Genomic DNA, 12,309 nt, shown 5'->3' on the forward strand with positions numbered 1-12,309 from the left:
AAATAATACTTATGTGACTTCTTACATCACTAATCACTAAGAAAACATCATTATCATATAGTATGCTTACACTGCAAAATGGAATATCAACTGAGAATTCTTGCATTTCTTAAATTAAAACTGATGTAAATATGTCAATATGATTTATATCTTAATAAATGACAATACATGAATGTATCCATGAATTATCCACATAAAGATATTAATGGATTGTCTGCATGGTTTTAAGATGTTTCAGTACTAGGTTTTTGCCTTTTGAGACTGTTTTATATCTTAAAAATTCCCAACCTTGAATGGCCTTGCCCCACCTTACCTCTCTGAGCTGCTGCACCCCTACACTCCCAGCCGATCTCTCAGGTCAGCTGACCAGCTGCTCCTGACAGTGCCTAAAGCTACGTTTAAACTCAGAGGGGATCGAGTATTTGTGGTTGCAGCTCCAAAACACTGGAATTAATTGCTGCTGCACATTAGACAGGCCTCCTCTCTGTCTCATTTTAAAACCCATCTCTTCTCTTTGGCTTTTGACACCATGTAGGGTGTTGATTTTATGATTTCATGTGTATTCATGCATATTTTTATCTTGCATTTATTTTATTCTATTTTTATTTTTATTGCTTTTATCTTTCTATTGTGTACTTCATCTTTTTATTGTGCTTCTATTGTGTTATCTATTTATTGTGTTTTATCTTTTTGTGCAGCACTTTGGAAAACCTTTGTTAAAATCGTGCAATATAAATAAAGTGGATTGGATTTAAAATATTTCAAATGACCTACACTCCAGCTGAGGTGTGAGTTTAAAACAGTGCAGGAGGACATGGTGAGGTGATGTCATTACAATGCTCTAGCCCTTATGATGAGAAATCATGATGGAAATATGACATTTCTGTCTGTTTCATGTATTCATTTGAGAAATATTAAAGTATTTTCATTTGTGACTTTTTTATGTTCACTTGCTTTTATTGATATATCAACTTTCTCCACTCAGCCGGTGTACAAACATGTTGGCAATTTCAAGACATTTTTATGTGAAATTTAAATGTGTAAGTAGTAGTAGTATTTATAATTGCTGTTGTCCAAACAAAGTATTGATAACACACTTAGTATTTTACTAATTCATTGTTTTGGGGTTTTTGTTTTTTTGAATAAACATGTGCACTGATATGCAATAATGAACTAAACAAGTTCTATCTTTATTTCTCAAATAGAAGACAGTCAACCTGAAGGAAACACTGTTTAATCACAGCATCAGCTTTCAGAACAGACCAAGTGCAGATGTGTAAAACATGATTAAGACAGGGTAGCCATAAAAATACAGTATCTGATATTAAAATAATCAACTCTACATTAGTGTGTAATACTGATCTTCTTGTATTTTAGGAATGAGATGAATGAGCACTATCAGTCCTTCACAAGAAGCTCATGACTGTTCCCTTCTTCCCGACCTGGTGAGGCTGCAGTGCGTGAAACTGAATAACAATCCTGTGAATGAAAAGAAAGCTGTCAATCATTTACTCTTTCCTGCAAACAGGAAGATAACACAGTAAGTCCATGAACTGAGTGAATCTCTAGTATCATGATGCCGTCAAATGTTGTAGCTTTAACTAGGACTAGCACTGACTTCTGCAGCAGACAAACTTATCAGGATGATAAGAGCAGGATGAGGTCACATATTGTACTTGGTGAATTGAAGTGAAGCTGACATATAAACAAGTGTCTGAGATTGTGCTGATTTCTTGTTGTTAATTACACAGATCAGCATAAGTATGATAAAATGAGTTAGAGAACAGTCTGGCTCAGATACCAAACTGTAGATAAAACCCACACAGAGCTCATGGTAACACTAAGTAGAATAATATATAGGCAGAAAAAAGAGATAACTAATGGAACAGCTGTTATCACAAAATACTGTACATCTCTGCTGTGGTTTCATAAAGAGTTCAACTTTGGTAAATCTGCACCACTGACCAACCTTTGAGGCAACGAGCAGGTGATTGGACTCCTCTGCTCCCTGATTAACATAACACACAGTCTGTTCTCTCAATCATTAGACAGGATTTGATGGTTCAAATATGTTTCCTTCACTCCTTGAATGTGTTACTATTGTCTAGTAAGCAACCAATATGTATATGTATATATATATATACACACACACACACATATATATACATATATATACATATATATATATATATATATATATACATATACATATACATATATACACACACATATATATATATATATATATATATATATATATATATACATATATACACACACATATATATATATATATATACACACATATACATATATATATATATATATATATATATATATATATATATATATATATATATATATATATATACACACATACACATATATATATATATATATATATATATACACACATACACATATATATATATATATATATACACACATGTATAGAAAACAAAGGCCACATTTTTTTATTCAAAAAGTCAAATGAAAGTAGTGGTAGCAGAAGAATGGAAACAGTGGAGTGTGAGATTGTTATGTAAGCCGATGGTGACCTCAGAAAGTGCTCACCTGTCTTCAGTCAGACCAAGTTCTTTGGTCAAAAACTCAAAGATCTTAGCACTGTGTTCCTTATTCTTGTCAGCAGTGTCAGTCACACCAATAGCAGACACTGAGAGCATGACACAAGGAGAGCAGGAGCCAGCTATCAGCATGGGCAGCTGGGGCTTCACCACCAAGTTCATCCTCTGAAAGACAACAACCAGAACCAGCATTAGGGAGGGAACAGCATCAAACATGGATCGTCATAGCTGTTGTGAATTCTGGAATGAACTCTCACGCTGGCTCAATGTCAACTCCTCACTTCCTGGTGGACAGGATATCTACTAGAATTTGACCTATTCTTTTCTTCTGCTCGTTTGCCAAATTACAAACTGGTGTGCTTAAAGCCACCAAATAAGATTACAGCTCTCTGTTTTCCTGAGAGTGTAATCATGTCATGTTTACCTGTAGTTAGTAAAAGGGTAATAGTTTTATTTAGTTAGTATTATATATTGTTTGCATTGCAGAAACTAAGGTTTGGATGGACAATTAAGATTCAAAGACAGTTTGATATTGGATACTCAGACATTTGGCCTGGTTAGTTTATGACTTCAATAACTTTTTATTGAGATCATTAATCCTCACCCGCGCATTCTTCCATTTTTTTCATGACATGTCAGGTACATACTCAGTGATAACTCTTAGTTTAACAAACGTGGCAAGATTGGTTAACTCATTATTTGTTGTATCTAATGATTGATCAAACGTCTGTTTGGTCCTAAAGGACCTTCCTTTCGAGTCCCAGACTCCAGCTGTACAGATCTAAACCTGCAGCGCTGAGTCCTGAACACTGTTCTACTATCAGAACAATGTAAGCACAATAGTCACGTCATAATGTGTCTACAATCAGGGCAATGGTTAATCAGTATATTTTAACATACATGATGTTCACTCAATCAGCAGGTTATGACACACACACACACACACACACACACACACACACACACACACACACACACACACACACACACACACCTAATCATATGACATTGTTACTAATTTTATCAGAGAAGATGAATAATAAGAATTCCCATTACAATCTTTAGATGACTGTAAAACTAAACTGTAATAGCTCATTGTCCCATATAAGTAAAACTGGAGGTAAGGCTGCACTAATATCTCTGCACATGTTCTGCTGTGTGTTGCGTTAAGCAGCAGATAAAAGGCTGCTGCTTGGAGGGGAAACTCATTAAGACAAAATCAAAGCCAACGTTTAAATGTGGCAAAAAACTTTTTTTTTTTTTTTACATATGTTTTTACCACAGTATTAAACTGTTATGTTCATGTTTTGTTGTAATAAAAATAGAAACATTAATAAATAAATACCAATCAGATAAATACCAAATAAGCCAAATAGGCCTACTAATTGTATACTTATCTCCACCATACCATACGGGGAAAAGGAAAGTACAAGGAAGTCCTCAGTTACAAAGTGTTTTTTGACAAGAAATGTCCAATAAATGCAGCATGTTTCCAAAGTAAAAAATAATCATTTTAATAATCGTCATTTCAATTTTGACCCAAATAATCATGATTATGATTTTTTTCCATACTCTAGCAGCCCGTTGTACATGTAGTAGGAGATAAAAACGTCTTGGACAAAAGGTGTGTAAAGTATTAAGAAAAACAGGTTGTAATAGCTAACTGGGCCATATTGCATAATACTGCTCCATGAACCAATATAATGCATTTAGTGAAAACTGGAGGCTGTGCATCTAGAGGGAGAAGACCCAGATTAACACAAAACTGGAAGTGAAGTGTCTGATGAAAAAAAATGCTGTAACATCACTATTATTCCATATATTACGAGAAGGCTGGTAAACTCTACTGACCGAGCTGTCTGCACTTTAGAGACGGTCCCTAACTGCAGCTGGTCATTTGCCTTGGGTAATGTCAAGGTTCCCAAAGCAACACGCTTAAACAACGGATCGTGAGGTAAAAACGTCCTAAGCAGCATCAGTCACGCTTTATTCTGTAATGCACAACAAACCTGGTTTGTACTGATGAGCTCACTCTAGAGTTATTAAGGATAACCTGTCTGAATATGTCTGAATATCCAACATTCAATTATCTTCATTGGCCTTATATTGATCTGTTGAATATACTATGCTGAAATCTTCTTTGCAGTGTTGAATGTGATAAGCTTTCCGTTAGCTGTAGGCCTACCTACAAACAGACGTAGGCCTATATGTGAGCGTATTCATGCCCCCATGTTTCGGGTAGTAATCCAACCAGCTGTGATCCAGTAGGTATAGGCTATGGATATGCACATAGCTTTGACATTGAGCATGGCTAAATCAGAAATATAACACTCACTTCCTGTGGTTTGCCCAGAGCAGCCGCGGTGCAGGCGCACAGCTTCTTGAGGAAGTCCTCGGTGAAGGTGCTGGCTGCTAGATTACTCTCTATGTCAATGAAAGGCATCTTGATCACTATGCTGTGCTGCTGGAACTGAAGTCTGCTCAAAGTCTGTCTCTGGTCTGCAACAACTTTACTTTCTTCTTCTTTTTCTTCTTTATTGGCGGATTGCAGTACCAATTTAAGGTGCATACCGCCACCTACTGTACAGGAGTATGTAGAACAGGATTGATAATACATTATTCTGGAAAAAATAAAAGAAATAGATACTATATTAAACCTTTCCGTATTTATTGGGAAACTATACCCCTCTCTGTGTTTCCCATAACTTACCTCCTTTGTTCCTAGAATTCCTTCCATCCTCGTCCAGCCTGTATCACCCTTTGGTGCAATATTACCCTGTCTTCATTACATTTGGTAAATTGATTACATGTTATATATTTTCTGTAATACATACTTGTTGATACTGAGAATTTTGTTTATTCATCTCATCAGTGGAGAAAGTGCTCAGGAGCCCAGGATGTCTTATGCTTAGCAAATGAGAATGAAGGAATTATCAGTTCACTTAGTACCACTTAGTACCCACTTTGGTGTGTAATCTCCTCCATGTGTAGTCTTTAAGCCTTCAGAGAGTGCCATGAAAATTCTATGCCCATATGGTCAAACCCAATGCGTTGTTACTCTAGGTGTTTAGTTCAGGTCACATGACATGGGGCCTCAGTTCATGAACACACACTCTACTCCAGGGTCATCATTATCTGACCCCTGTTGGCTTTGGATGCAGTCACCTCACCCTGGCCTAGAGAGCTAGACAGCCATGTCCTCTGACCTCAGTTACCACAGCAACGCCACCTCACCTTTATCAGAATGGCTCCTGCTTCCCAAATACCAGTCAGTTGACCAAGTCTCAAGGAAAAGAGAAGACAGTGTCTTTTTGCCATGATGAAGTGCTGTCTCTACCCATGTTAAGGCCCATGCTTGACCTTATGTATCCCAATATGAAAAATCATTTAGCTCTTGTGAATTGACTTTCTCCAATAGAAACATATTTAAACCAGTGTGGTCAAACCTGAATCTGGATAGGACTACTTCCCCCATTCTATTTATCCCTTTAATACTCTGTGCTGTCTTTTGTGTTCTAGATATGATCTCTCCTTACTGTCCCCATCCCATTTTTCCTACCATTGTTCCAATACTTTCTTTTTGATTAGTGCTGTACCTTCACCTTTTCCAAACGATATGTTGAATATGTCTGTCATATTTATCTTTCAGCTAAAAAGCTGCCAGCTCCCAGAAATATCCTTCACACCACAATCTGCTACACAAACTGATGTCCATTCATACAATTCTATTAAAACAACCTCTTGTCTAGCATCTCTTTGGCTGTCTGTAGTTTAAGCATTTTATAGTCTTTTATACTTCTTCTGTGTTTTCATTCTTAACAAATGTTGCTTAAACATGATTAATAACTTCGGTTGCACGCATGCGAGTGGAATGATAAAACAAAAATGAGGAATGTCATTTTTTCTTGTGTTAAGAACCTTAACTCACAAGAAGTTTATGACAGAAAACACAACATTAACAAAAACACGACATTAACTCCTAACGGAATCCAATCAGCAATGATCCTAGTTATAGCAGGTACCTACCCTTTCTGTTAGGAGTTAATGTCATTGTATTTTTCTTTTTGTTGTTGTCGTTTGTCCTTCAGGGCCACTGTACAGATGAGATCAAATGTGGCTAATTCTTATGTAAGAACATATACTTCACCTGAATACTTTAAAGTAATATGATAAATCTATATTTTTGTATGGGGTTTGTGTTGTGGGTACTGAAACTAGATATTTATGAAAAAGGCAGAGATCCAGCAGAGATCTATTTCAGATATAGCTCATATTAGAGGGGAAGTAACAGGGATCTGAAACTACAGAACTGATCAGGATTTTTTTGATGGCGAATCAGAACGCAAACAAAGTAATACACTTGGGCTGAATCTGTTATATATCTGCAGCATTATAAAACTGGTGATCCGGTGCAGCGTCCAATCATCAACAGATATATAATAAAAGTGTGTGTAGAACAGCTGTCATGATGGTGGACAGGAAGGATTTCTGGGTCAACCATGGATCAAGAAGGTCCAAGACAGAGCGCCTCTGCTGCTCCACTTTTTCATTAGACAGACATTTCAAAATAAACAACAACAAAATAATAATTCCACTTTAGGTCAATTTTTAGGATAAAAAAAAGTCATAGTAACAATATGGCCATAACAGAAATCAATACAACACATGCTGACAGAATTTGAAATTAGCAGCTATTTATTAAAGTTCACTGTACGTATTACCAAAAACATCTTGTACATTTCACAGTCATCATACAAAACAAACAAACCCAGAATGCTCCCTGCCTGAGGTACAGAGTCATTAAACCATATGAGTGTGTGTCTATGATGCTCACTCTTCACACCAGTGATGTCACACCTACAGAAAAACAAGACAACAAAACATGAAACATGATACACACTCACATGTTCTAAATATAATATATACAAGTCAAACAACTTGCTGTAGATCCTTGAAGCTCACATGAATACTTCTATAGTAGTCAAAAGGTCAATAATCTACTGCTATGACCACAATTCTCTTGAGTTAAAGTCACTGTTGTGTTGAGCGGTGCTCTAACATTGAGAACAGACTCACCATGGGAGACCTTGCACTGTTTGAGTGCCTCATTGAAGCCCTCACATAAACTCAGGTCATTCTGATTGGTGGCACAGTCCAGGAACTGTTTTACCTCAAAGTGACAAGGGCCTGGCTGTCCTGGAGCAGGCCGGGGGGTCTCCTGGATACAAGACAGCAAGATAACACATCACATATCTGAGGTGTGATGACATTTCACCACAGCAGAGCAGCTAGAAAGATAGAAAAGAATGTTGGGACTTCTGGTTGACCACAACTTCACAAAAGCAACAAGGGTAGAAAACACAGGCCTATGTGTTTCCAATATTCTGTATTTCAGTTTACAATAAATTGTTTATTAATGACAGTATCCAACAGCAAATGTTAGTTAGAGCAACTGATACAAATTTGTCAAAAATCAATATGAAAATGTTTCCCCTGTGTTCACACACACATTCATACACTGATGACAAGAGCTACCATGCAAACCTGCTCAACAGAGGGAAACTAGCCATTCATACACATTCATAAACCGTTGGCACAGCAACGGGAGCAATTTGAGGTTAAGTATCTTGTCCAAGGACACATCAACATGTGGACTGGAGGAGCCGGGATACAAACCGCCAATCTTCTGATTAGTGGACAACCGCTCTACCTCCTGAGTCACAGCCGCCCCAATAATAATAATAATAATAATAATAATAATAATAATAATAATAATAATAATAATAATAATAATAATAATACCAACAACTAGAAAATTCCAGGGAAATTTTTAGTGCCACGGGGCTACTACTGGGACGAGTACAAGATTTATTTTTTCTTTATGAATGTACTTTATTCTCAACTTAACATCCCTGAAAATATTAAGTGAATGTTAATCATATTTAAGCATAAATAATATTTATTTAAACTTATTAATTAAAGTCTACTTCATTTTTTCCACAGACAGGAACATCACTGTTATGAAATTATTAAGTAAATCTTCAAATCATTTAGAGAGTAGATTTTATTATACTTTTTATTTTAAATAATTATATTATGTACATTTTGTTTATCTTCTATTGATAAATGTTGAATCTTTTTATACACCACAAATCATATAACCACAAGATATAACTAGAGTCTTTTGAAAAAAAAAAAAAAAGATTACATTAGGGTCAATGGGAGCGAGACAGGTATTGCTGCCGGTCTTGACACCCCCCCCCCCCCCCCCCCCCGTTTAAATTTTGTGCAGACCCCGCCTGTCAAAGTCACATTTTATGAATCCCAACACCTATGTCTACATTTTGATAAAAAATTATTTGTGTCCTTTTTACGGTTTGGCCGTGAGTAAAAATAAAAATTGTGGTTATTTTTTTTACTGCTTCTCACACTCAAGCTAACTGACGCTTCCACTCTAACTTTGAAGAAAAAGTTTGACTCATAGTTTGAAAAGTTTACATTCAATGGAAAAATAGTTTTTTTTTCCAGAGAGCACAAGTTTCCTCCGTTTTAAAGTTTGAATCACATTACTACGTGTAGGTATGAGAGAGCTAGGTGGCTTTTAGAAAAAAATTCCCATTAATTTTCAATGGAGATTTTTCCTGGTTATTTGGGAATAACTTTGGGAAAAATTGGAATTTCAACACCAAAAGTCACAACACCTCTTTCCCAATCAAGCCGCATGTTTTGATGTATATATTTTCGGGGTTTTCACAAAGCTGCGGAGGCACTCCTCTCCAGCTTTACTGCTGTAGAGGGGTGCCTCGGAACTGCGCATCCGTGGCACTAATAAGTATGGAGAAGAGTAATAGATAGTAATAGAAGCTTTACTGCTGGAGAGGAGTGCCTCGGAGCTGCGCACCCGTGGCAGTAATAAACTCCACACATAACTATTCCTGCTGTTCTCTAATGCAGCCACCAACTTTAAATACTCTCTAGACCAACGTCCTGTTGTATTCCTGGACAGGGATTAAGTTTACTCCAAGACTAGAGTTCTTATTTAATGAATATTTTCACAGAACCTTGTTTTTAGTCTAGGACTAGTCTTCATTTCTATTTGAGAAACTGAGCCATAGTGTTTTAAGGGTAGCAGATGCTTTTGAAGAGCTTTTCTATTGACAGGTTTTTTTCCCCAATGTTATTTCATTTCATTCGTCTATGAAATTAAACTGAAACATTTTCCTTTTTTGCAAAGCTTTATCTCAGTTTTTACTCTTTCAAATAATCAACCATCTACATAAGTTCTCAGTACATTAATTAGGCTATGCATCAACTGATTACTTGGAAATACAACACATGTGGGTGTTGGAGCATACGTGAACTATATATACTCCACCTCTTACCTGGTATGTAGGTTTGGCAGGCTCTGAACTGCTGCTGCTGCCCCCACTGAACGCTCCTGTAAGGGCACTGCCAACCACGTGGCCAACAGCCGAGCCTACTGCCACCCCAGCAGCTGTGGTAGCCATCTGGGCCATGAGGCCTGGCCCCTGGGACTGAGCTGGAGCTGGGGCCAGGGCAGCAGGAGGTGGGTGAGTGGGAGCTGGAGCATGGGATGGAGCTGGGCTACAAAGAGAACAAAAACAGTACAAAGTCTGCTGTATAAATGAGAACTGGTCTACTCCACCTCTCCTGTCTCCTGGAGCTCTATCAGAAAAGTAGAGTATAAAATATAAGTATGGAATGTATCATCATGCAGTGTACTGTAATGTTAATAATTATGTTTTGTCAGTCAGGGGTTTTCAGCCTTGTTTGCAGAGAAAATACCTACCCTTTGTCTCAATCAAATTTCAAAATTATCAAACATCTGTCACCAGGTAACAGAGTGGGGTCCAATTGATAACACAGCATTATGCTTGCATTGGAGAAGCAGGAGAGAAATGTTACTTAATAAATACCTTAAACAAATAATCACCAAAGTGCCTTGATGGACTAAGTGTTCTTGCATTACCTGGTATCCATACAGTGTTATATCACACTTTTAGTCAACAAAATTAGTTAAAGTAAGTCATTTGGCAACTTCTAAGTCATTAAACTAAGTCTTACTTTTACTGGAGTAAAGAGTTGAATCAGTACATCTGCTTTTACTACAGTCTTTTTTATACAAGTATCTAGTACTACATACTACACAGGCATGACTCAGAAGAACAAGCTTGCACTTTTTAATCATAGTGCGTTGTGTTAATTGATCAGCTGTGTTTTGTTTTACAGTGCACACACACACACACACTGTTTTATGAGAGTAAACTGTCTATATGTTTTTGCGCAACCTATGGGTGCTTGAGTACACTTGGGTTTGACGTAATGTGAATGCGGGCCAGCGGGGGACAGGGGAGGGGGGACATTTGTGCGGTACGGAACTACTGGACCAATTCAAGCTGGAGTTTTGACCAATTTCAGTAAAGGGCAATACCAACAAAAGCTACCATCCGAGTTTCCAAATAATCTTAATTCATCATAATATTTTATTTATTATATTATTTATTTTTTATATACAAGCAATTGATTCTGACATTAGTAAGGCTCAGTGACATTTACTTGTCACATTAGAATTAACAAGCACTTTTATATTGAGGCCCAGTGAATGAACACAACTACAATACACTTAATGACCAGCCAAAAACACATGAACAATTCTTTCTCCACTGTGATTAAACGTTTACAGAATAACTGTCTGTTTCCAAAAACTATAACATATGGCACTGTATGTTTGGCATTACGTTAACTCCACACAAAGAGATGTAGAATACTCCCACTAGAAAACTTCTCTTCAGAAAAATAAACATAGGGGAAGATAAAACTCAGTTGTGCAGCTCTCTGATTTGGCTTAAAGAAAGATTACCTTTAACATGTGACCTTGCCAAGATCAAACTTTAGACTGGAGTTATGACGCAACAATAATTTAATTGACCTAATTGCTGTGTAGGACCGTTATTGGCGTAACTAGACAAACTATCTCAGGTTAACTAACATGAGTTATGCCTGTTTTAATGTTTCAAATATTGGAGCTAATATCGGCTGAGTTTTAAACACGCATCGTGGAAGCCGCTACAGTATAACAGCAGCACTGACTGAGGCAGACCTGAGCAAACTATTCAGTGTTTTTACCTTGCTGGAGCTGAAGAACGGCTGCGGCTTCCTCTGGCCATCTCGGAGTAACACAAGTTTAGCTGTGCGGGTATCGATATTTCAAATTCACCGCAGAGTTCAATCACCGCTTCTAGTACATGCTTTGTGACAGGACGCTGTCTTCGGCTCGGCTCGGCTTTGACCGGCTCACCTCGGATCTAGAAGGCAGCCGTGACCTTGTGCCTGCGACTGCCGATGCAAATGTCGCGGGACTATCCCGACGGTCTTATATTTTCTCCTCGTGAGGGTAAAGCATTGCTACTGTGCCTCTTCCTCCACCTGCTGGACTGGAGTGTGGTTAAACCGTTATAAATTACAACTCCCTGGAAGCTCATGAACAGGTGACAGTGATGGTTTGGCAACATTATTAAAAAAGAAAAAAAAAAGAAAGAGAGCTGCTGAATGCATTTTAGTCATCAATATTGCCTCTGTGTTGGATAGATGTACATCTACATCTTTTTTTAATTTGTCCATATCTGGCGTAATATATATTTCACTGGTTTTCTTGTATCTATAACAGAAAGACAGAGGTGGATGGCTCTTTTTATCTGATCTG

General features: G+C 37.3%; 2 protein-coding genes across 2 annotated transcripts; both read right to left on the minus strand.

Moving 5' to 3' along the window:
- Nucleotides 1-1,166: 1,166 nt before the first annotated feature.
- ddt (D-dopachrome tautomerase) lies at nucleotides 1,167-5,061 on the minus strand. The gene is made up of 3 exons (XM_053330572.1): nucleotides 4,921-5,061; nucleotides 2,575-2,750; nucleotides 1,167-1,479 (listed from the first exon to the last, which is right to left on the minus strand). The coding sequence occupies exons 1-3, from the start codon at nucleotides 5,026-5,028 to the stop codon at nucleotides 1,407-1,409; spliced, it is 357 nt and encodes a 118-aa protein (XP_053186547.1). The 5' UTR covers nucleotides 5,029-5,061; the 3' UTR covers nucleotides 1,167-1,406.
- A 2,201-nt stretch (nucleotides 5,062-7,262) lies between these two features.
- On the minus strand, nucleotides 7,263-11,949 carry chchd10 (coiled-coil-helix-coiled-coil-helix domain containing 10). Its single transcript, XM_053330550.1, has 4 exons — nucleotides 11,733-11,949; nucleotides 9,968-10,190; nucleotides 7,662-7,803; nucleotides 7,263-7,442 (listed from the first exon to the last, which is right to left on the minus strand). Exons 1-4 carry the CDS (start codon nucleotides 11,771-11,773, stop codon nucleotides 7,423-7,425), a joined length of 426 nt encoding a protein of 141 aa, XP_053186525.1. The 5' UTR covers nucleotides 11,774-11,949; the 3' UTR covers nucleotides 7,263-7,422.
- Between the last annotated feature and the right edge of the window lie 360 nt (nucleotides 11,950-12,309).

Source organism: Scomber japonicus, chromosome 2 (assembly GCF_027409825.1).
Source record: "Scomber japonicus isolate fScoJap1 chromosome 2, fScoJap1.pri, whole genome shotgun sequence".
In the NCBI taxonomy this organism is placed as follows: Eukaryota; Metazoa; Chordata; class Actinopteri; order Scombriformes; family Scombridae; genus Scomber; species Scomber japonicus.